General features: G+C 44.0%; 1 protein-coding gene across 1 annotated transcript in view; it reads left to right on the top strand.

The window, feature by feature from the left end:
• syngap1a (synaptic Ras GTPase activating protein 1a) overlaps nt 1–24,362 on the top strand; it is a 311,203-nt gene that overhangs the window by 87,757 nt on the left and 199,084 nt on the right. The window contains exon 2 of the mRNA XM_048616705.1: nt 13,677–13,771. Within this exon, the coding sequence (XP_048472662.1) occupies nt 13,736–13,771 (36 nt within the window). The 5' untranslated portion in view covers nt 13,677–13,735. The remainder of the gene's footprint in view (nt 1–13,676; nt 13,772–24,362) is intronic.

Below are 24,362 nucleotides of genomic sequence, written 5' to 3'. Positions count from 1 at the left end.
TGCCAGCAACCACGGTCAAGCACTATTTACTTTTCAGGATTCCAACAAGGCACCAGCTGCTGGGTAACTACTGATCCTGAGGGATGAGGCCCTTAAGTGTACATCAATTGTCCATTCAAAGGCTACACTGGTGACAGAGTGGGAAGGCTATTCACAGGTCTCCCTACCATTGTTTTAATTGAGGAAGAACCTGGAAGAGAGAAGAGTCCCCACCTGTTCCCATCTGGTTAAATTCCTCCTCCTGTTACCAAACCCTCAGTGTGGGGCATTAAGTTCCACCCAGAGGCTGGATGACAGTGAAGTGATGTCAAACGGAATAGAGGTATACAACAAAGGATATCAGATCAGATAATGAGGAGATCAAGTGCTGAACTGACTTTACACGCATTCCAATCTTGTCCTCACTCAAAGTCAAGATCAGATGAGGTGCCAAATACATGTTCCACCTGTGCCTGTAGGACTTCCTCTCAGAAGAAGTAGGTACAAGAATAGATAAGCTGACTACTTGAGTCGGTTCTGCTATTCAATACCATCAGAGCTGATCTAGGGACTTCAATGCCCCTTTCCTACATGCTTCCCAGATCCCTTAATTCTCTAAGAGACCAAAAAAAACTGTCAATTTGAGCTTTAAATATATAAAATCACAGAGCATGCACAACCATCAGGAGTAGAGAATTCTAAAGATTCAAAGCCCTTTGTGTGAAATGATTTCTCCTCAGTAAATCTCATCCCAGTTGGTCAGAAGGTTTAAAACTAACGGTGGAGAGTGACAGGCAGGACTTGGATAGTAAGGTAATAATGGAGACACTCAGAAAAACTGCAATGGAAGGACTTGATTGGGACAATGAGATTGCAGGGACAGAAGGAGACAGACTGGAAGGGAAACAATAACAAGACAAAGAGTAGGCAGATGGCAAACAGACAAAAGGAGATAGAGACAGCAACATTAAAGGGAAAAACCAGTCACTGACCAGAAAGGTAGTGAAGAACAGACAAAAACTAACAGTCAATAATTTTGTCACAAACCATGCTATTGTGGTATGAGAACAGTGCAGGATAAATAGTGAAACACACGAGGGCACTCTGTAACAGAACTGTGGGTAGCATTATTTTGTGCCTAAGGGAAACAGCGATTTGTTTTGTTTCAAATGATCATATTTCGGTAACATAGGTTTAAAATGCATATTGTATCGAGTGAGAAACAGGCAATAATAATTTGGATCCCACAACCTCACCAGCACTACCACTCCCATTCTCCCCACACCCACACTCACTTTAAACCCCAGATGTATTATGTTTCTAAGAGGGTCCTCCGAAACAATGAGGTATTCATTGAGGGAAAGGCAAGGTGAGGGTTTTGTTCTGGGAATTGGCTCGGAAATAGTTAGAGCCAGATAGTGGGCAAGTATTGCTCTGTGGTTTTCAACCAGTTCGCTTCATACTGAGATGTATGAATGTTACAGAATGACACGTTCATTCAGGATCTGAAAAGATATTATAAAACTTGTGAAGCACTTAATCATTGTGGTGCTAGAGGTCAGATAACGTGAATTACGGTATTGCCTTAATTCTATTCCATTTTGTATAAATTTGCACCCAACAATAAATACATCTTTTCCTGAAATGATGATTACCAGGATTTTCCCTGTGAGCTCCTGAATCCAGATCAGTCAGGAATGTGTATCAGAAAGCCACAGCATGTGGGAAACAATCAGTCACTGAATTTTCCATGGAGGGTTCAATCAATGATCAGAGAATGGGATTGCTGTCCAAGGATGGTGATTTGGATGGGCTACTAAATCTGAAGCCTTGATCTTTCAGCTTGAAAGCAGCAGCAGGATAGGGGAGGCAGGGGTGTTGTGGCAATGTAACTGGACTGGTATTTCAAGAACCCTAAATTAATGTTCTGGGGACATGGTTTGAATCCAACCATGGCAAATGGTGAAACTTGAATTCAATACAAATGTGACATTCTAAAACTAATGACGACCATATAACCACAAGACAGAGTTGGATCAATCTCTGAAGAAATGAAATTTACAGGGCTATGATGGAGCTGAAATATTATGAAAAAGGTAAGGACTTGGTGAAATGTTCTTGCACAGGTAACAGGCTAAATGGGCTCTTTCTATGCTTTAACCATTCTGACTGGGGAACACTAGCTGATGAAAGGGCACAGTACAGGCACACTCAGTGCAGGCTGAGTCATAGTTGACATCTGCATATATGGAAAGCGCAAAAAAAGTCATAATGCAATGAGACTGAAGTGGAGAAAGTTGCAGGTTGATGAGATGGTCAGGAGTGAAAAAGCCACTCCTGGAGGGAGGAGGGTGGTGCTTAAGCAAGGAGAGGACTGTCCCCACATTGTGTTAGTGCATATCACCTCGAGGCACAATCTGGTACTCAAAATTTGAGTGGAGGCGTTGGCATTGAGGAACAGCTCTGGCAGGAACTGAGGAGGCTGTAAACATGCTGCCTGATGGTTCGTGACAAGACTTGCATCTCAATATGAAGTGCTATAATAAGAATCTTTCTGGTGCCCTTGTCTAATTCTGTGCTGATAAGAATCATCATTTGAAAAGTATAAAGTGTCACGGGTCCTGAAGTTGCTGAAGTATCATCTCCTTAAACCTCTTTTCACTGATTACAGTGCCACTAAACAGGTATGCTTCTGGATTGTGGACACTGTGGAAGGAGCTTTTGCTTCAAGTAAATTGATAATCAGTCTGCTAATTCTTTCAACTCTCCACTGGGAAAAATATGTTCAAATCTAATTATCTCACTGAAGCATACAGAAGTCTTACAGGGATCAACACAGTAAAAGCAATTTGGAGCTGGAAAAGCACAGCAAGTCTGACAGCATCCAAAAAGCAGGAAAATCAACATTTTGGGCTAAAGCCCTTCATCAGGACTCACATTGACTCTCCTGCTCCTCGGATGCTGGCTGACCTGTATGCTTTTCCAGCTCCACATTTATTGACTCTAGCTTCTAGTGTCTGCAGTACTTCATGTCTCCAAACAGGGTAAATGCAGATGGAAGCTCACTCTTGGCTACTGGAGTCTAGAACCAGGAGACACTGTCTCAGACTAAGGCCCCACTTAGGAAAGAGATGAGAGGGAAATTCTTAGCTCAGAGGCCAACAAATCTTTGGAGTTCTCTACCCAGAGAGCTATGAAGGCTTAGTCATCAAGTATGCTGAAGACAGAGATCCTTAGGTTTCTACATATGTAGTCAGATACTGGAAAGGTGTGAAAAAAGCAGGGTAGTTGTGGTCGGTGACTTCAACATTCCTCTTATCGACTGGGACTCCCTTTGAGCCAGGGGCATGGTTGAAGATCAATTTGTTAGGTGTGTCCAGGAGGGCAACTACAAACTGAGAAGTAGAGGCAAATTAGGAAGGAACTTAAATATGGAATTAGGAAGGTTAAAAGGAGCATGAAATGTCTTTAACAAACAGGGTCAAGCAGAATCCCAAGGCTTTTTACGCATATATTAGCAGAAAGAGGGTAGCAAGGGAAAGAGTAGGCCCATCGAGGACAAAGGAGGGAAGTTACGTGTGGAGCCACCAGAAGTGGGAGAGATCCTTAATGAGCACTTATTGGTATTCACCGAGGAGAAGGACATGACAGATGTTGAGGTCAGGAATGAGTGTATGAATGTCAATATATTGAAGGAAGAAGTTTTGGGTATCCTAAATTGCCTTAAGGTAGACAAGACTTCAGGGTCGGATGGGATCTATCCCAGGTTACTGCGAGAGGCAAGGGAAGAAATAGCTGGGGCATTAGATCTTTGACCACAGGCAAGGTTCCAGATGACTGGAGATGAGCCAATATGTTCCCTTGTTTAAGAAAGGAAGCAGGGAAAGTCAAAGAAATTACAGGCTCGTGAGTCTAAGATCTGTGGTGGGGAAGCTCTTGGAGAAGATACTAGGGGACAAGATATATGCACATTTGGAAGAAAGTGGACCAGTTGGTGACAGGCAGCATGGTTTTGTCCAGGGAAGGTCACGGCTCACCAACCTGGTTGGAGTTTTTGAGGAGGTGACAAAGATACTTGATGAGGGAAGGGCTATGGATGTAGTTTGTATGAACTTTACTAAGGCATTTGATAAAGTCCCACATGACAGATTGGTACAAAAACTAAAATCACATGGGATTTGGGGTGGCTAGCTAGATAGATAAAAAATTGGCTTGGTCATGGAAGACAGAGGATAGTGGTGGAAGGGTGTTTTTCAGAATGGAAACTGGTAACTAGTGGTGTTCCACAGGGATCAGTCTGATGTCCTTTGTTGTTTGTATTATGTATAAATGATTTGAAGGAAAATGTGGTTGGTCTGATTAGTAAGTTTGCAGATGACAAGTTTTCAGAAGAAGGGTCCTGACTGGAAACGTCAACTTTCCTGCACCTCTGATGCTGCCTGGCCTGCTGTGTTCTTCCAGCGCCACACTGCATTGTTTCTGACTCCAGCATCTGCAGCTCTTGCTATCGCCAACAGGATATATTTAGATTGGCGACTTGGGCACAGAAATGGCAGATTGAGTTTAATCCAGACAAATGTGAGGTGATGCATTTTGGAGGATCACATTTAGATTTGAATTATACTGTAATTGGCAGAACCCTTAGGAACTTTAACATACAGACAGATCTGGGCGTGCAGGTCCACAGTTCCTTAAAAGTGGCAACACAGGTGGCCAAGGTGATTAAGAAGGCATATGGCATGCTTGCCTTTCCTGGCCAAGGCATACAGGACAAGAGTTGGCAGCTGTTAAAACCTTTGTTAGGCTGCATTTGGAGTATTGTGTGTAGTTTTGGTCGCCACACTACCAGGAGTACGTGGAAGCTTTGGAGAGAGTGCCGAGAAGGCTCATCAGGATGTTGCCCAGTCTTGAGGGCATTGGCTATGAGGAAAGGTTAAAAAGACTAGGACTGTTTTCACTTGGAAAAATGGAGGCTGAGAGAAGACCTGATAGAGGTCTACAAAAATTATGAGCCATAGATAGGAGGATAGTCAAAGGCTTTTTCCCAGTGTTGAAGTTTCAATTACAAGGGGCCATAGGTTCAAGGTGAGAGGGGGAAAGTTTGAGGGAGATGTGTGAGGGAGATTTTTCACACAGAGAGTGTTTGGGGCCTGGAAAGCGCTGCCAGAAGAGGTGGTGGAAGCAGGCACATTGGCAACATTTAAGAGATATCTGGATGGTTACATGAATAGGGAGGGAATAGAGAGATACAGACCGAATAAGGGCATAAAGGTTTGTTACTTAGTTTAGTTAGGGGTGATGATTGGCATAGGCTTGGAGGGCCGAAGGGCCTGCTCCTGTGCTATACTTTTTGTTGTTCTAGATATTTACCATATAGTGGCATATGGGGATAGTGTGGAGAAAATGGCATTACGTAGAAGATCAGCTATGATGTAGATGAGTAGTACAGCAGGCTAGAGGAACAAATGGCCTATTCCTGCTCATTTTTCCTAATTTTAGATACCAAAGTATCTGGAGAGCATACGTAAGGAGTATACTCAGATGGTTCATGTTTTGAGGGATTACACACATACGTGTAGACAAGATATGCTTGTGTTGACTTCCTCAGAGCAAAGACTGAGGTGTTAATACCTTGAAAGGATTTAATTGAAAAAATGGAGGGAAGTTGTTCCCACAAACAGAGGACACAGTTTAACTCGCAGAATTACCAGTGGTGAGGGGAAAAACTGTTTTAAGCAATGAATACCTAAGATTTTCAGTGCAATGCCTCATCATGTGCACATTTACCAATAACCTTCAAGACGGAACTGAATAAACAGTAAAACTAAAGAAAATAAATTGCAGGGAAATGAACAGGAGAATGGTCTGTTCATCCCAAAAGGCTGAAGAACAACCTCCCGAACTGAACTGTTCCTTAGTCTTCTATTTTCGATGTAGAAATTTCAGTTTGCTGGATATAGATTTAGATACTTATATTTGTGTACCAATTGTAGACATAAGATGTGCTTATCTGCAACTTGCATTTATTTAATATGTGAATTGATGCAGAAACCTGTATTTATATAAAATATTAACTTGTCTTGGCAGTTAGGGCAAATTCAATGGAGTGTAAAGGAACATGCACAGTGAATGCAAGGGATGGCTGCAGTGAATATGGGACAGACAGTGAATCCAGTGGGGTGAGTGTGAGACAGGTGGAATGAATGTAGGATATGCAGAATGAGTGTAGAACAGATGTTGAGTGTGATACGGGTGAAGTGAGTCTGGGACAAGCAGAGTGAGTTAGGAACTGATGAATTGAGTGTGGTTCAGATGGACTAAGTGTTGAGTGAGTGTGGGACAAACGACTTAGTGTGGGACTGGTGCAGTGAGGTATGACAAGTGTAGAACTGGTGGGGTAAGTTCAGGGTGAATGTGGGATAATGGAGTGAAGATGAGCTAGACAGAGTAGGTGGGTCATGCAAAGTGAGTTCAGAGTGAGTATGGGACAGAAGATTGAGTATCTGAGAAGCAGGGTGAGTGGTACACCCAGCTGAGTGACTGTGGGACAGATGGTCTCAGCACCGCATGAGCATGGGACAGCTGAGGAAAGTGCAAGGAACAGGTGGGATGAGTTTGAGACAAGCAGAGTGAGTGTGGGACAGGCAAAATAAATACAGGCCAGGTGGAGCAAGTGTGCACCAGGCGGGATGAATGTGGGTTAGGCATGTTGAATCCACATCAGATGGAGTTAGTGTGGGACAGTGGGGGTGAGTGTGCAGGTTGAGTTCAGGGCACGTCTGAGTTACAAAGGGAGCAAGGGCGTGGTAGACACTAGGGACCAGACTAGGCTTGCCAGAGTGGCAGCCATCAAAATGGCATTAGTGAGAAAACCGGTGAGGAGAGGGGCTAAAATTGGGGCGAGAAAATGTGGATTTATATAGTACCCTCCATGGCCTCAGAACATAACAAGTCACTACATTTCCAATTTGTTTCACAAACTATGGAGGCGAAGTAGTGTGGATGCCATAGTCACTGTTGAAATGCTGCAGCCAATTTGCACGAAGCAAGCTCTCACAAACAACACTGAGACAAGTGGATCACATGAGGTCATGTACATTGAGGGATTAATGTCCAGCAAAGGCTTCAGCTCTTCTTCAAACAGTGCCTCTTTCTGAACAAATAGACAGAAATAAATTTTGACATCTCATTAAATTCAGTGCTGAAACAGTAGAGCACTGGGAGTGTTGGCCTGGATCACATGCTCCAAGCTTAAACTCAAAAATTTTAGACTTGAATGGCATAATCAATGGTAAACCCAATTGGTTTAAAAGTATTAAAGAGACCCATGTTCAAATGAACTCAGAGTCAATGAACACAAAGATTACAACAACAAAGTTGCTGGAAAACCTCAGCAGGCCTGGCAGCATCTGTGAAGGAAAAAACAGAGTTAACGTTCCTTCACAGATACCGCCAGACCTGCTGAGCGTTTCCAACAAGTTTGTTTTTTTCCATGATTTACAGCATCCGCAGTTCTTTTGGTTTTTATTTGAACACAAAGATTAGCCTTGGGTATAACAGACCGAGATTGTCAATTCTGGGCAGAATTAAAACAGGCATCGAGTGTATACATAGTCTGTCTACAGAACAGAGCCTTAATTATGTACATACATAGGGTCCAGTACACATAAAAACACCCATGCTGCAATCCTAAATGGTTATCAGTATAATCTTTTTGCATACTTCTTTGAGTACCTGGAGAAATGCAGTCTTGATTCAGTATCCATGCAGCATCAGTACTGAGGGATACTGCAGGAAGCAATTGGTGAGGGAGTGCTGCACTGTCAGAAAACCAGGATTGAGGTGAGCTGCATTGTCAGAGGGTCAGAACTGAGGGAATACAATGTACAGTTTTAGTTTCCTCATCTCAGGAAAGATATTATTGCTATAGAGGAGGTGCGACGAAGGTTTCTAGACTTGTTCCAGGACTGTCCTATGAAGACAGGTTTGGCAAACTGGGCCTGTATTCTCTACAGTTTCAAACAATGAAATGTGACCTCGTTGAAACCTACAAGGTGAGGTGGTAGACTTACTTGCTGAGCCGGTGTGTTTGATTGCAGACATTTCGTCATCCTGCTAGGTAATATCGTCATTGCGCTTCCAGTAAGCAGGTGGCATTTTGTCCCACTTGTTATTTATGTGCCTCAGTTTGCTGGAGTGGTTGGCATTACTTCTGGTTCTGTTTTCCAGTGGTTTGTATATTGGGTCCAATTCAATGTGTTTGTTGATAGAGTTCCAGAACTCCATCAAACCCCAGCAAACCGAAGCATATAAATAACAAGTGGTACTGACCACCAACGCTTCCCCGGAGGCGCACTGACGATGTTACCTAGCACGGTAACGAAACGTTTGCAATCAAACATACCGGTTCATCCACAACACAAGCTACAAATCTTCTCAAAAATTTTAAACCTACAGGGTACTTAAAGGGATATGCTGGTAGGATGACCCCGACACCACCCCCACCCCCCCGCTCCCCCAAACAACTTGAAATAAAACCAGGGACTCAATTTAAATACATGGGGGATGCCACTTTGGTCCAAGATGTGGAGAATAATTATTGCACTCAGACAGTTGTAAACTTCTGGAATTTTCTCCCACAGAGGGCTGGAGAATCTCATTCTTTGAATATGGTTAAGGTAGAGATTGATAGATTTCTAATTACCTACAGCATATATCATTATGGAAATGTAGTAGGTAAAAGGCATTGAAGTGTTCAATCGGCCATATTTTGTATTTCTTAGTACTGCTCATCTGGCAGTGCAGCACTCCCTCAGTACTGATCTTCCAACAGTTCAACACCCCCTCAGTTCTGACCCTCTGACCATATAGCATTCTCTCAGTCCTGATTTTCCGACAGTGCAGCACTCCCTCAGTACTGATGCTGCATAGGTCTATACAGCACTTCCTTAGTACTGACTCTGTGACAGTGCAGCAGTCCTTCACTCCTCCACTGGGATTGGCAGCCTGGATTTCTGTGCTGAAGTCTATGGACAAAACAATTTTTTAATCTGGGAAAGCCAGTCAAACCCACTACGTTTCCTGTCACTGATTTTCCTACATTACTGTGCAGCAGATGAGCGAGGTTCAGTCCTGAATTCTGTATCATGGGAACGCTGTTGCCATGCAACAGTCTAGTTATTGGTTGCTCCTCTTCCTCCTCCTCCTCATCCTCCTCCGACAACATTGCACCTATAAATTGAATCATGCAAATCTGAAGTACATCTTCCCAGGAACAGCCAGTAATGAATATTTAACTTGTCCCAACAAACATTCTCTTGTCAGTGACATCCGTTTACCCTTTTAATCAATTCAAAGATATTGATCATAAATTCAGTCTGTACAGCTCTATTTGCTTCTCCATCTTTTTCTCTCAACTTTCCCTCTCCATTTCTATATCTTTCTCTCTGTATCTCCTTTTTTTAATCTCTCAATGTTTCTTTCTCTCCATCACCATATCTGTTTGTAGCTCTGTCACGTCCTTTCTTATGCTCTCGTCTCTCTCTCCCTCCCTCTCTCCCTCCCTCTCTCCCTCTCTCTCCTATTAACTCCCCCACACACACTATAAATAGTAGACTGGTTCATTCACGTCTTTTTCTAGCTGAATCTCGAAAGGACGTTCTCAGCTTATCATTATTTGCCACATTCCTTTCTTCAGATTGACGATAAGAACCTGACTGAAGCTTCAGAAGTGAGTTTCTTACTTATTGTATTTTTTCAAGAATAGTAATATTTCATGATTTTTGCCTTTGCAAAGAAGATCTTATTGCAACTTATTAAATCACATTCAGTGCTGTCCCTAACAAACACTTGTAGGGCAAGTACAGCACAAATTAGATACAGAGTAAAGCTCCATCTATACTGTCCTATCAAACGCTCCCAGGACAAACACAGCGCAGTCTTAAATACAGAATAAGACTCTCACTACACTGTCCCACCAAATACTCCTAAGTATAGTGTGGGTTGGAAGAAGTGTCAAGCTTTCTCTGCACTGTCCCATCAAACTATCTCAGGGCAGGTTTAGCACAGGTTACACGGTTCCGCTGTCCTTTCCCATGTGCTCTTCCGTTTGATGCTTACACTGCAACTAACATTGTCAGATTTTCTCCTTAGTATCTCTGGTCTGTGGATTTGAGTAAGGCTCTTCCACTCCATCAATACTATAACACTCTTTATTTACAATCATACATTGCAGGTTACTGAATACTACTGAATAAGGAATTGTTCTCAACCATTCCTAGAATGATGTACCATTTTGTGCAGTATTCAATGTAGTAGAGTATATCTGCCCCATATCTGTAACACATTATTTACAGCTATACACTGCAGGTTACTGAATATTACTCTATATTTTTTAGTGTAGTATCTCTCTCTTTACATTGCTTCTTTCTAGTCTGATCTCTTGCCATCTACTCAGCCGTTGTCAAAGTAACATCATCAGTTACATAATTATCATTTGCATATTCCATTATCTGACACCAAGTACTGCATGGGGTTAGACACAGACTCAAGCTATCCATCAAACACTCCCAGGACAGGGGCAGCATTGGTTTAGATATATAATAGTATCTTCAATCATATTCTAGATTCCCGAAGGCTATGTTACCCACCTGCTGCCAGGATAAGCAAGGAATATTATGAAATGACTGAAAAAGGAAGGTGATGATCGAGGCTTATCATCGAAACCTCATGCTAAATGGCATAAGGATAAACAGATTAGGGAGATAGGTGCATTTCTGAAAGATTCCTGTGGGAAACAGTTTCCTGAGACACTGACACCAGTAAGAGCATGGGAAAGAATGTCCAGCTGATGTGAGCTCCATTTGAATAGTGCTCAAAAATGGCTCGTTAGCAGAAAGGATAATTCGAGCTGTGGAAATAACTTGAATTCAGTGCAGGAGATGAGAGGGGTGTTAATCACAGTAAAACTAACAACTTCGAGATAAGAGAAGGGATGTGTGAGCAAAGTTCAGAGTACAAAACAATCCAGGTTCAGATTAAAGTTTAATACTCCCGGATATAAGTAAAACAGGAATGCTGGAATCTGTACTGAAAACAACAAATACTGGCGATCACAGCGGGACAGGCAGCATCAATGGAGAGAGAGCAGCTAACATTTCGAGTCTAGATGACACTTCATCAGAGCTGAAGTGTGGAGGGGGCAGCATTTATGCTATAGTTAGGAGTGGGTGGTGAGGTGTAGACTGCTGGGAGAGAAAGGATAGTTCAGATTAAGTGATGGAAAGTGAGAATGGCAGAACATTGGTGTGTCTAACTGCCAGACTAGAAAGAACAGACAGTCCCACTGGGGTGGGGGGTGGGGGGAGGGGGGAGACGACATAGTGGCAGAGAATGTAACAAGTAAAGCTAAAAGAAAGGGAAAGAATGGAAGTTGGTTCACAATTTGAAGGTGTTGAACTCAATATTAAGTCCAGAAGACTGTGAAGTGCCTAGACTGAAGATGAGATGTTGTTCCTCCAGTTTGCACTATGATTCACTGGAGCACTGCAGCATGCTGAAGACAGACAAATGGGCATGTGAGCATGATACTGTGTTAAAATGACTGACTACAAGAAGGTCGGGGTCATGCTTGTGCACAGACCAGAGGTGTTTTGCGAAGTGGTCACCCAGTCTGCGTTTGGTTTCTCCAATGTGGAGTAGGTTACATTGGGTGCAGCAAATACATTACATGAGATTGAAGGAGGAATAGGTGAAATGCTGCTTCACCTGGAAAGTCTGTTTAGCTCTTGGGTGGTGAGCAGGGAGGAGGTAAAGGGGCAGGCATTGCACCTACTACGGTTACATAGGAAAGTGCAGTGGGAAGGAGGGATAGTGTTAGTGGTTGATGAATGGACTAGGGTGTCCCGGAGCTCAAGGAACAGATTAGATATATTGCAGCTTTCCAGACTCAACATTGAGTTGAACACTTTCAAATCAATCACAGAATCCCTACAGTGTGGAAGCAGGCCATTTGGCCCATTGATCCTCTGAACAGCATTCCTATTACCGATGTTTGCATTAAGTCATTAGGTAAATATTCTACTTGACTATACTTTGGAAATTTTTCTGAAACAGTGGGCAGAATTATGCCAATGAAAATAGCAGGAATGCATTTAATGATAGCTTCCCAATGGTCCTGAAAGGTCCTACTAATGGCTAGTTTACAGAGGTACTTGTATAGCTCCCCATGCTCCACCTTCAACTTCACTCCCTTCAGCACTACACAGAAGCAACAGCATTCACCATCTACAAGATGCACTGCACTAACTCACCCAGGCTCACCCAGAATCTTAAGTGTTTCAATAAGATCATCTTATTCTTCTAAATTCCAATGGATACAGACCCAACCAACTCAAACTTTCTTCATTAATCAAACCTTTCATTCCAGGAATCAGCCCATTGAACTTCTCTGAATTGCTTCCGTTACAAACATTAGCCTCTTGAAAAGACTAAAACTGTATACAATACCTACAGATTGGGTCTCTCTTAGACTTTGAACAGCCAGAGTAAAACGTGCCTACTTTTATATTTTATCCACCCTGCAATAAAGACTAACTTTCAATTTGCCATCCTGATTACTTGTTGTATTTGCATGCTAACCTTTTGTGACATATGTGTCAACACACCCAGATCTTCTGTGCTACAGATTTCTGTATTAAACAATGTTCTGATTTTCCATTCCTCTTGCTAAAGCGCCCATTTCCAGTGCAGCATGAGTTGAATGTAATATTCATGAGGGTATTATGTATGAACCTGTTATGTCCCAGAAGTACAAACAATAATCAAATCATGTCATCTGACTTGATGCCAGACCTGCCATTTTGGAGCTCACCACTCTCATTAATGCTCTCTTTTAAAAACGCACAACTGAACATGCATTCATTCAGCAGTATCGATTCCCCCACCTTCCATGTGTACTCTTTAAAAAGACGTTCGACCATTGATTCTTGGCAGGCATAAGATGGCGGTGTGGTGAATGTAGCAGTGGTTTTTTTTTCAAATTATTATATGCATAACTACGTAAAATAGGCATAAATAATTGGGCCAACATTTACTTTCCATCCCTAAATTCCTGAACCATCACTGCCCATGTTGAGTAGGTAGACCCATAGTGCCTTCAGAATGGGGGTTCCAATATTTTGACCTAGTGACCTTGAAGGAATGGTGATACAATTCCAAAAGTGAGCAGTGTATGACTTAGAGGGGAAATTGTGATTGTAATGTTCCATTAATCTGCTGACCTTGCCTTTCTTGGTGGCAGTGGTCTAGTTTTGGAAGTTACTGTCTAAGGAGCCTTGGTGAATTGCTGCAGTGCATCTTGTAGTTGGTACACACTGCTGCCATTGTGTATTATTTGTGGAGTGAACATTTTAGGTGGTGGATGGTGTGTCAGTCAAACAGGTTGCTTTGTCCTGGATAATGTTGAGTTTATTGGATGTCATTGAAATGCCTCTCATCCAGACAACCGGAGGAGAACCTCCTGATGTGTACACTGTAATGGTGCAAAGTCTTTTGTAATCAGGAAGTTAGTTCTTGATGCAGAAATCCCAGCCTCTTGTAGTCAGAGTATTTATGTGGCTGTTTCAGTGTTTGAATCCATGGCCTGCCCCGCTCAATAAAAAAAATTTAAGAACTTGTTTTCACCTTATGTCTTTCAGAGTATCACCCTGGTCGGTCTTCACGGAGGAAGAGCATACCTGGAGGGAAACAACTGAGCATGGATGCAGTGGCATCTGCCCCCTTCCGGCCAACAGTAAGTGCAGTCATTTCAAACAGAAGTATAAGTTACGAGAGACTTGTCTTGGGAAGCAAGGATCCTACTTCACCTACAATGTGCAAGCATTCAATCCTGGGTGAAGTCTGCTGAGACTAGGGAAGGTTGGAGGTTACGGGGATGTTGGTTTGCTTCCTTACAATGAGTGAAGGCCGAGATCAATCTTTGATCAGCAGCTTGGACATTTTTATTCTCTCATAGAATTCGGGCATCGCTGGCAAGGCGAGCATTTGTTGCCTATTCCTAATGTACTTGAACTGAATGGCTTCCTGGGTCATTTCAGAGGGTATTTAAGAGTCAACCACATTTCTGTGGGGTTTGGAGTCACATGGAGGCCAAAACTGGATAAGAATGGCAGAATTCCTTTCCTTAAGGGCAATAACAAATGAGGTGCATTTTTACAAGTCACTTGTAGTTGTCATGGTCACCAGGGCTGTGACTCTCTCTTGATTCAGTTGTTTTCTTAATTTAGTTTAAATCCCACCAGTGTTTCCTTGGATCAGATTTAAACTCAGGCCTTATGTGGTCCAGTGACATGAGCACTGATGCTACCATCTCCCTTTCCACCAGACACAAGCTATTTGACCCAAATGGCTCATGCCACATTCATATTCCACACAAAACCCCTTTCACCCCTACATCATCTCAACTTCTCAGCAGAATCTGCTGTAGCTTTCTCTTATGTTCATCCAGCATGCCTCTGAATACATCAGAAAGAATTTCGACAAGTTGCCCTGGTAACAAGTGAAGTGTTTCAATTGTCACCAACGTCACACTATATATGTGTGTGTGCGCGCGTGCGTGCGTGTATAATTATTTATATATTGAAAATATGCTTCTGTGGCTCATGTAATCTTCATCAGGCTCAGCTCAGGGAATCAAATGTTTTAAGAAAGCGATGACTACAGTACCTGATGCCCCACTGGTGTGCAGCACCATTTTAAGTCAGAAACTTGCTTTTATTGCTTTCAGTTTATTTGGTTCTTCTAAAACCATTGATTCCAATCGAACGAGAACAGCTCTGGGTTCCTTTGTTGCCGAGCAGGAGTGAGCACTATTTAAAGACTTGCATTCAAACCAGAGCCTGGCCAGTTTCTTGTCACTGATATACTGAGAGAGAGAGAGAGGGAGAGAGAGAGAGAGAGGGAGAGAGAGAGAGAGAGGAGAGAGAGGCCTTAATTGAGCCCTCAGACTGATTCCTAATGTCAAGCGGACTCCAGGACTCCAGCATAAGGAATAGCATGTGGTGTTGACAGAGATTCATCAGCGGGATGCGTCAGCATGGAAAGAAGGGAAGAAGGGCTTTTTCCCCTACTCTGCTGAAGATTTGAGAATTTCTTTCACTATATCCTAAACTACTTCGAAAGAACTCGAGGCTGACTCGCCTCAATCTGCAATATCAGGTAAGTTATTGAATTGTATCAATCAGTGTTAAAATTATGACTCTCTCATGGGTTCCTCATGAAAAAAGTTAAGCCAATGTGTAGAAATAATGAAATCTGCTCATGTGTATTAACTTGGCACTGTCAGAGCTCTCCCAGGGCCGGTACTGCATGCATTTGACAGACATTGAAGCTGTTTTGCACTGACAAATCAAACACTCCCAGAGCAGTACAGTGTAGGTTAAATACAGAGCAAAGCTCTGTCTACACTGTCCTATCAAATGCCCCTAGGGCTGGTAGATCACGAGTTAGCTATAGACTAAAGCTTCTCCTATGCTATCTCTATCAAAGATTCCCAGGGCTGGTACAGCAAGGGTTAGATATGAGGTAAAGCTCCCTCTATACTCTCCCCATCAAACACTCCTGGGACAGGTACAGCATGGGTTAAATGTCGAGTAAAGCTCCCTCAACACTGTTCCCATGAAACATTCTCAGGACAGGCACAGCACAGGCTAGATAAAGAGTAAAGCTCCATCCTTACTGTAGACCTAATAGTCCCAAAACCGATACAGCATGGGGTTAGATACAAGATAATTCTCCCTCTAGTCTGTCAGTACACCCAGCACAGGTTAAAGAATAAAACTTCCTCTACTCCATCTCATCAAACACTGCCAGGGCAGGTGCAGCATGGGTTTGGATACAAGAGTAAAGATGCCTTTACATTGTATCCATTAAAGATTTCCTGGGCAGGGACAGTACAGTACAGGCTTAGAAATTGAATGAAGTTCCCCGTGTATTATCCTATCCTCCAGGTACAACCCTAGTACTTCTTTAATATAGCATCAGCTGAGCATTGAGATGCCTTGAATTACTCACATAACCCCTTTTTTAATTTCAAAAATATACTTTATTCATGAAAATATCTTTATGCATATACATAGTCACAAATGCAATTCGGTTCTGTGTAGTAGCATATCTCTTTTATATGGTTTAAATTAGACAGAGGGGGAAGGAGAGGATTCATGTCACCTGCAGATACACTATGACACTTTTGCTGCACCTTGTTCTTATCAATGTTGTCAGATATTTAATTTCCCCTCTCTCATCAGTGGCAATGGAGAGAGGACCCAGAGCCCAGCGAGTGCATTTGCATGATTATATGAGGCTGTAATACTGAGTGTTTGCTGAGTGGGGCTATTTGCATACTAATGAGATGCCTGTTGCACGCCTCTTTGCGTTCTCCTAATGTGTGCAGGTCATCCTACATTTCTATAACCAACATTCCTTGCATACATTTACCCCCTGAATCGTGGCTCTGTTTTACACAGAGGGTCACAACCAGGGAACCAGAAAAGAGCAAATGTACAACCCCTCAACCATCGACCCCCCATGCCCCAAGATGACATGCCCACAAACTCCCTCTGTCCTATTTCTTCATCTTGTATCACACTCCTTTTTGGCTTTTTATCCTCTCACCTTCCATCTTCATCTCCCTCAGTATCTCTCTGTCTGTTCCCTGACACTCCTCTATCTCCCTCTTGTGCTCAGCTCCACACCCCGCATTCCCCCTCTCTTTTTCACCCTCCTTTCTTAATCTCTTCCATTCACTTTCAATTCCTTCCTTTTCTCCCACCTTCCTCTTCCTTTCACACCCTCTCTCCATCGCTGCCTCTCCATACTTTCTCCTGTTCCCCTGTCTCCCTCTCCTTTTCATTCTCCAGTTCTCACTCCCCTTTTCTCACGTTACCTCTGACTTTCTCTCTTAGACTGCCTCTCCTTTTTTGTCTCCTAACTAGTCTCTTCCTCATCCTCATCTGTCCTTCTCTGTTAATATCCGCTTACTCCACCACTCCTTTATGGCCTCCCTACTCTCTCTCCATTTCCCGTCCATTCACCTCCTGCGATTGAAAGCTTCCTGTAGTAATCTGGAATGCAATTGTTTCCAACAGAGGGATGAAGGAACACAGGATAATGGTTCATTTTCCCTTAAAGGGGCTGTGTTATCTTCTGACAATAGATTTCAGAGTATCCTTCAAAAACAATACACCTTCTGCAGCTATTCCTTTCAAGAAGGTAGCGCTGTCTCCCTAGGTACAAAGGTCTGCAAGCTTTCAAACTATTTCAGCTGTTCAAAGTTCTGGGACAAAATATGCATGGATGTTCCCATGCATTTACAAATCTCCCTGGCTGCAAGGTAGGACCAGTTCCCAGCCTTTCAATTTAGCATCTATTCTTGGTCAAATAGGTTCGCTCCAGCAATGCTAAGTGGGAGATCGCTACTGGCAACAGCACCATCTCACTCTGCAGCTAATTTCAACGAAAAAGCCCTCACACACTCACTCACATACACATACAGACACCCCATCATTCACAACCCCACCAGAAGCCCTCACCTCACACACCTTCACTCACATTGACACACACACATACACACACACACACTCACAATTACTTATTCACTTTTGCAGACACCCCGTCACTCACACCAAAACCCCCTCACTCACATATCCTTACTCACTGACACCCACTCACTCTCACAATACATTGAAACATATCCTCACAGACCCTCATTCTCCCTCACATAATCATATGCCTTCATGCACCCTCACACTGACACACTGCCACTCACAGCACTCCCACACACATTGATACCCCCTCATCAAAATCCCCTCACACAACTTCAAACACCCCCGCACACATGCCACTACATACACAAACTCTCATACACACACACCCTCACACAAATACACCTTCAAACATGCAAACACATGCGCTCAACCTGAAATTCCCCTCACTTAGACACAAACACTCCCTCACTTACATGTACTTAATCACACATGTACGCAAACATACCCAAAATACAAATATATCGTCCATCTCTCTCTCTCACACACGCACACACCCTCTCTCTCACACTAATATATCCTTACACTCAAACACATCCCCATTCCTACACATATAACTATTACCTCACACACAGCACATCCTCATACTAACACCGCCCCCCATTCATACCGTTGCACTCTCACTCATACAAACGTTCCCTCATACTCACAAACACCCCCTCACTTATGAGAATACCCTCACACAAACACAACTTCACTCACATGCATAAAAAGAAAACACACTCCCACTCATACACACAATCACCCCACAGACACATTTACAACACACTTTCTCACATGCATACACACACACATACAAACTAACAGACACATACTCACATGCATACTCTTATATATGCACACACTTACTCACCCACACACAATTAGTAACATACATTCACCCATACATACACTGTCATACAGACTCACCCTCACCCACATATCACCCAGGGAGTGGGAGGGGAGGGGGAGTTGAAGTGATTCCCGACTGGGAGGTATTGTCGTTTGTAGGTGTTCTACAAAACGGTCTCCGAGCCTCCACTTGGTCTCACCAATTTAGAGGAGACCACATCGGGAACAGTGGATACAATAGACCACATTAGCAGATGTGCAGGTGAACATCTGTTTGATGTGGAAGGTTTTTTTGGGGCCTGGGATGGAGGTGAGAGGGGATAAATTTCCCTCCCTACCCTTATCTGCCTTCCAGAGGGACCGCGCTCTCCGCAACTTCCTCGTCCGCTCCACACTTCCCACTAGCCCCACACACCCCTGGCACCTTTCCCTGCAACCGCAGTTCTTACTATCTGTTCTCAGATTGATGTGGGTTCCAAGCAGCAGATATTTTTATCTGTGGGATTTCGCCAGCAGGAGGGAGGAGATGAAGGAGGCGGGGTGCGGGGAAGGTATTTCGATGTGACCTTCTGGAGCATGAGGCAATGTGAATGTTTCCTGAAGATATGTGAGGGAAAAGGAAGTGATGGTCCCCTCTCTGTCCTGTCTGCAGCACCATGGTTTGTCCACACAGCATAGAGGAACTGCGTTGTTATACTTCATATCTACAACTGCCATGTCCCAGCAGCATGTGTCCTGGCCAGGTACATACAGCTTGAAGGCGGTAGCACCAATGTAGTAGATCCCTTCGGAATCTGGACCAGCAAGCAGCAGGTCAAGGTGACCTTGAAGGTGGCAGCCTCCAGCCGCCCTCCAGCTTCTCGATTGGAGGGAGCCAAGGCTACCTGACTTTTGTGGTGCAGCCTGCAGTGTGCCAAACTGCTACAATCAAGGCACATGTCAGAGAACTGCAAAGTGGAAGGGCACCTGACTAAGGACTGCAAAGAATCCAAGAGCTGCAACTGTGTAGGGAAGCAGGCCACCTAGACAAGGTCTGCCCAAGATGGGGAGGCCACAAATTCACAAATGGCCAGAACGGTCAACATGAGCAGTGGACCCCAAAAGGACAGTCAGGCATCACCCTCCAATAAGACAACTGAGAAAGAGGGACAGTCAGAAGGAAGGGAAGACTTGTGGAAAAAAAAAGGAAGATGCTACAGAGACCAACTAAACCTCGACCTGAGAATACAGACTCAGTGGAGGAGGAGACAAATGAACAAGCATAGGGGTGTATGGAAGGTATCGATGCATAACCAGAAAAGGAAACCTTAAGTCACACAGGGCTACTACAGGCCAGCAGCAGAGTGGAGAGAGACACCAATGACTCCTCTTTCAATGAAGACATATGGAAAGATCACCATAAACAGAAGAAGAAGCAAAGCACTGAGGTGGGGAAAGGAACTGAGCAACCCCCAACCTGGAAATAAAAACCAAAAGAACTGCGAATGCTGTAAATCAGGAACAAAAACAAAGTTCAAAACAAAGAACAAAAAACAAAAAAAACAGTTCTGAGGAAGGGTCACCGGACCTGAAACGTTAACTCTGTTTTCTCCTTCACAGATGCTGCCAGACCTGCTGAGCTTTTCCAGCAACTTTGTTTTTGTTCCTGATCTGGAAATGCTAGACAACATGATGGGCCCAGTGAAACCTCACCTTCTGATGTTGGGAACCACGAGATACCCAGCACAGCATAGCTCTGGGAAACTGGGAGCAACAACATTCTGAACCAGGAGCAAAGCACACAACAGCTCTACTCAATTTAGAGCATGACGTGAAACAGGACTTTCCGGTCTTCATCTCTGCCCCAATGACATCTGATCAGGACAGTGTCCTCAAGGAGGAACAGGGCAACAACCTTAGCCCTGCCAACTGGACACCACATCCAGATTCCTGATGGAAACAATTAAAGTCACAAAGCTGGATAATGTCTTCAGCACCCCTGCAAAAGGAGAGCAGCACAGATACACCTGTCATGGTCAGACAGGTTTATCCACTCAAGGATAGCTTTCCTCTTTACATCTTGCATGCTCTCGGTCAGATCCACCGGTGTCAGGAAGGGTCACCAGACCCAAAACGTTAACTCTGATTTTTTTCTTCACAGATGCTGCCAGACCTGCTGAGCCTTTCCAGCAACTTCTGTTTCTGTTCCTCATTTACAGCATCCATAGTTCTTTTGGTTTTTATTTAGTATTCTTTTCCTGCTGGCTGACTGTCTGTCACCAGCAGGCCAACAAGGGAACGTGGAAGTTGAACTGTTGACCCCAGAAGACACTGAAGAGCTCAGAAGGGATTACACAGATTGGAGAAGCATGAAGCCCCCCTTTGAGTCTCTATCGGACTGATGGGAAACATGAAGAGGAACATCAAGAGGTTCTTCGAAAGTGTTCAGAAGGCGAGAGAGAGATGGGGAAAGCTATCCAAACTCCAGAAACGGATGCAGAACCTACTCCTGGGGGTTGACATCAAAGGATGATCTCCAGGAGGTGAACAGCCAGCAAGCCTCGCATTTTGCACTGGTGACTTCCAAGATAATTTTCCAGTCCAGGGTCTGCACCTTGGAGCAGGATTAGATGTGTTTCCAAGAGGTGCACAAGGAGAGCTATGTGCTCAGCAGTCTGAAGGAAGATTTTGGCTCAGTAACTTCATCTCAGTCTGAGGATCAGCAATTCCTTTTATGCCAGACTGTGTGGCATGAAGCCCACAGACAACGTGACCTCCCAGTCATCTTGCCTTCTGTCAAGGAGGTTTTAGACAACAGCATGCAGGAGAGGCTTGATCAACTGTTATGGATGAGTTGACCAAGGCCGTTGAGTCCTTAGAAAAGAAGAAAACTCCTGGAAGTGATGGCTTACTGGCTGATTTGTATTCAGCTCTGTAGGGCTCGTTTGTCCCGGACTTGCTGGAGGTGTACAACAGTATGCTTCTGGCAGATAGAATGTGTAAATCCACAAGGAAAGGTATCATCACCCTCACCTACAACTGGATTACAAAATCCTGCCGAACATCATCGCCAATCAGGTCAGGTCTCTGAGATCAGTGATTCACCCTGACCAAGCCTGTGCTGTACTGGGCAGGAAGATTTCTAAGAGCTGTGCGCTCCTCAAAGATATAATCGCCTATGTGCAGGACAGGGGGGCGGACGGCTAACTCATAAGCCTGGACCAGGAGAAGTCATTTGACAGGATATCACACACCTGCATGTGGGATGTGCTCTCCAAAACAGGTCCTTGGGATGGAATCCAAAATTGGATCTGACTGCTCTAAACCAACGTCAGTAGTGCAGTATCAATCAATGGATAGGAATCAGAAAGCTTCACAATTAGATCTGGAGTCAGGCAGGGCTGCCCACTGTCTACTGTCCTGTTTGTGTGTTGAATAGAGCTTTTTGCTGAGTCTATCAGCAAAGATGTGAGCCTGAGAAAGGTGACTATTCCAAGCAGCAAGGGCCTGCAGGTCAAACCATCCATGTATGTGGATGATGTCACCATTTTCTGCTTGGATCTGCTGTAAGTGCAAGAATCTGTGACCAGCTCAAACTAGCCTCGTGAGCCAAGGTAAATGCCTCATCACCAAAATTTTCTAACAAGCGCCAATACATAGCTTGGCTGGTGGTGAGAAGAGCACTGCCTGTCAGATCCTTCATGCATGCCCAATCTCTCTGAGCTACCACATGCTGCCCTTAAAGTGGCTGCACTGGCAGAGAGATTGTCACTCCTATTGGAACGTGCCTTTGCAATGAAGGTCTAGAGAGAGATGCAGTGGTCTTTGCTGAGGTACATCCCAGGCAACTCGGTGACATGGGACTCTGTGCTTTACGGTCTGTTCCCTGGGTCGCACACCGGGACAAATATAAACTGTGCCTGGAGGACCAGCAATTTGGTGAAAAGTGCTCTTTGGTCTGCCCAAAACTTGTTGGTATTCCAGAGCAAGGAGTTGACCACTACGGAGTATTGCAGACTCGCACATTCCAAGATCCAGGACTATGTGCTGAGGGATGCACTAAAGCCAAGACGCAACAGGAAAAGACCAGTGTCTGAGATCTTTCTGAAGTTAAATGGGGGTCCGTTCAGTTATCAGACCCTCTGGTTGTCTCAATATATGTAAATAGTATCCTGCAGGAGTAAGAAAGGCCTTTGGTTTTCGTGACTGTGGGAAATGTCATATTTCAACGTTTGTTTTTCTTGATATCCAATGACTGTACAGAATTGCTTTAGTATCTGGGTATGTACATAAAGATTTTTCATGAATAAAATATGTTTTTGCAATTTAAAAAAAAAACAAACATGCTTCTACACTCCTCCTTGCACAAACACAGACTAACATATGCTCACCCACACAAATACCCAGCTCCAGTCACTATCCCACACAGCTCTCACACACTACTCCCCCACACGTACACAGCCTCACACTTGTTTATCACATACGTAAACGCGCTCACAAATACACTCACCCACATTTAATCACATCCATTCAATTCCCAGGTCCGTGGCCTCACCTAAACACCCACAGCCTCTCCCAGTACTGCACAGAGACCTCCTCTGGCGAGATCATGTACTCAAATCTCTGGAGCGGAACAAGAGCGGAGTCCACTTCTGTTGCTTGCGTGGGGGAGCTGAGCTTCAGCACCTGCTCAGGTGAGAGGGGAGGGTCTGGAGGAGGGGCAAGAGTTGAAGTGGTGGTGTGGTGGGGATGGTGGAGAGAGCGAGGCTCAAGTCAGGTCACCTGTAACTCGCCACCGTGGAGGCAGAGTTGGATCGGCTGCCTGAGGGAAACGAGCAGCTTGAAAAGCCAGCGAGAGGAGGAGGTAGTCAGTGCAGGTACGCAATCCGTTCCTGACCAAGAGAGAACAGACCTGGAACATGAGCTTGAGGCGTTTTTTCAGAGAAAGGAGTACCTCACTGAGGCTGCGGCGGATCAGCTCCTGGCAGCCAGCCATACCCCGCTTCAGATCCCTATGGATAAAGGTAGAAGCAGGATTGGACAGGGCTCTCTTTTGCTTTGTGGTGTACATTACCTGGTCTAATCTGTTTGCAGTCTAGCTCTTGTTACTGATCAACCAATTCTGGCAAAACACCGTGATTCTCTGATCCTTAAAGTGACATGCCTCACGGTCAGTTAAAGGGACCCAGCCTTTCGAGGGATATACCCTATCCATCAAGCTCTGTTGTCCCCAAAATTCCCTTTGGAAGTTACAATGGGACTCGCTGTCATAATTACACATCACAAAACAGCTTAGTGTGCAGAACAATTCTGCTTCATAACTTCTTCAGTTCTTTGGCCCAATTATCTTAAGTAATTAAGACCCTTTCATACATTCTTGGTTTGGCATTTGCTTCGAGACTTTAAGTCCAGCAAGAATACTTAAAGACTTGCATGAGTCTTCAGTCATCCCTAATCCGAGGAACCACCCTCCCACCCCAACACTCCTGTTATGAAGTTGTGTACAATACTCACAAATTGGAAGGCAGGAAGTTAGAATTTGTTTGTAAAAAAAAAATACGTGTGGTCCCTTTAAGAGATAGAGCGTATTTCTAAGTTTTGAGATTTAAACAGAAAATATCTGCAAGCAGCTGCGTGGAGTGTTCAAGACTTGAAACATGTGTTTCGAAGGGTTACATAGTTAGCAGGCAAAGCATTTTTACCAAGACAGCAGGTTTTTGAATTTAGCTAATTAATTTAAACCAGGCTTCAGATACTGAAAGCCAATTGAATTTAAATCTGATGGTGTTGACAACCTGGGACCAATTCCAGTGTAAGAAATAGACAGATCACCAAGGGTATTAAAAAAGGACATTTGGAAAGTCAGCAGGGAGAACTAACTGCCAGCTGAAGGGATGAGAGTGAACCACCATCCAAGAAATGAGCACCTAGCTCTCACAAGAAAGCACCATCTTGACTGTCAAAAGTATCACA

This window comes from Rhincodon typus, chromosome 35 (genome assembly GCF_021869965.1).
Source record: "Rhincodon typus isolate 14 chromosome 35, sRhiTyp1.1, whole genome shotgun sequence".
Classification (NCBI taxonomy): domain Eukaryota; kingdom Metazoa; phylum Chordata; class Chondrichthyes; order Orectolobiformes; family Rhincodontidae; genus Rhincodon; species Rhincodon typus.
The sequence above is the reverse complement of the archived record's forward strand: the minus strand, read 5'-3'. Positions and strand labels throughout refer to the sequence as shown.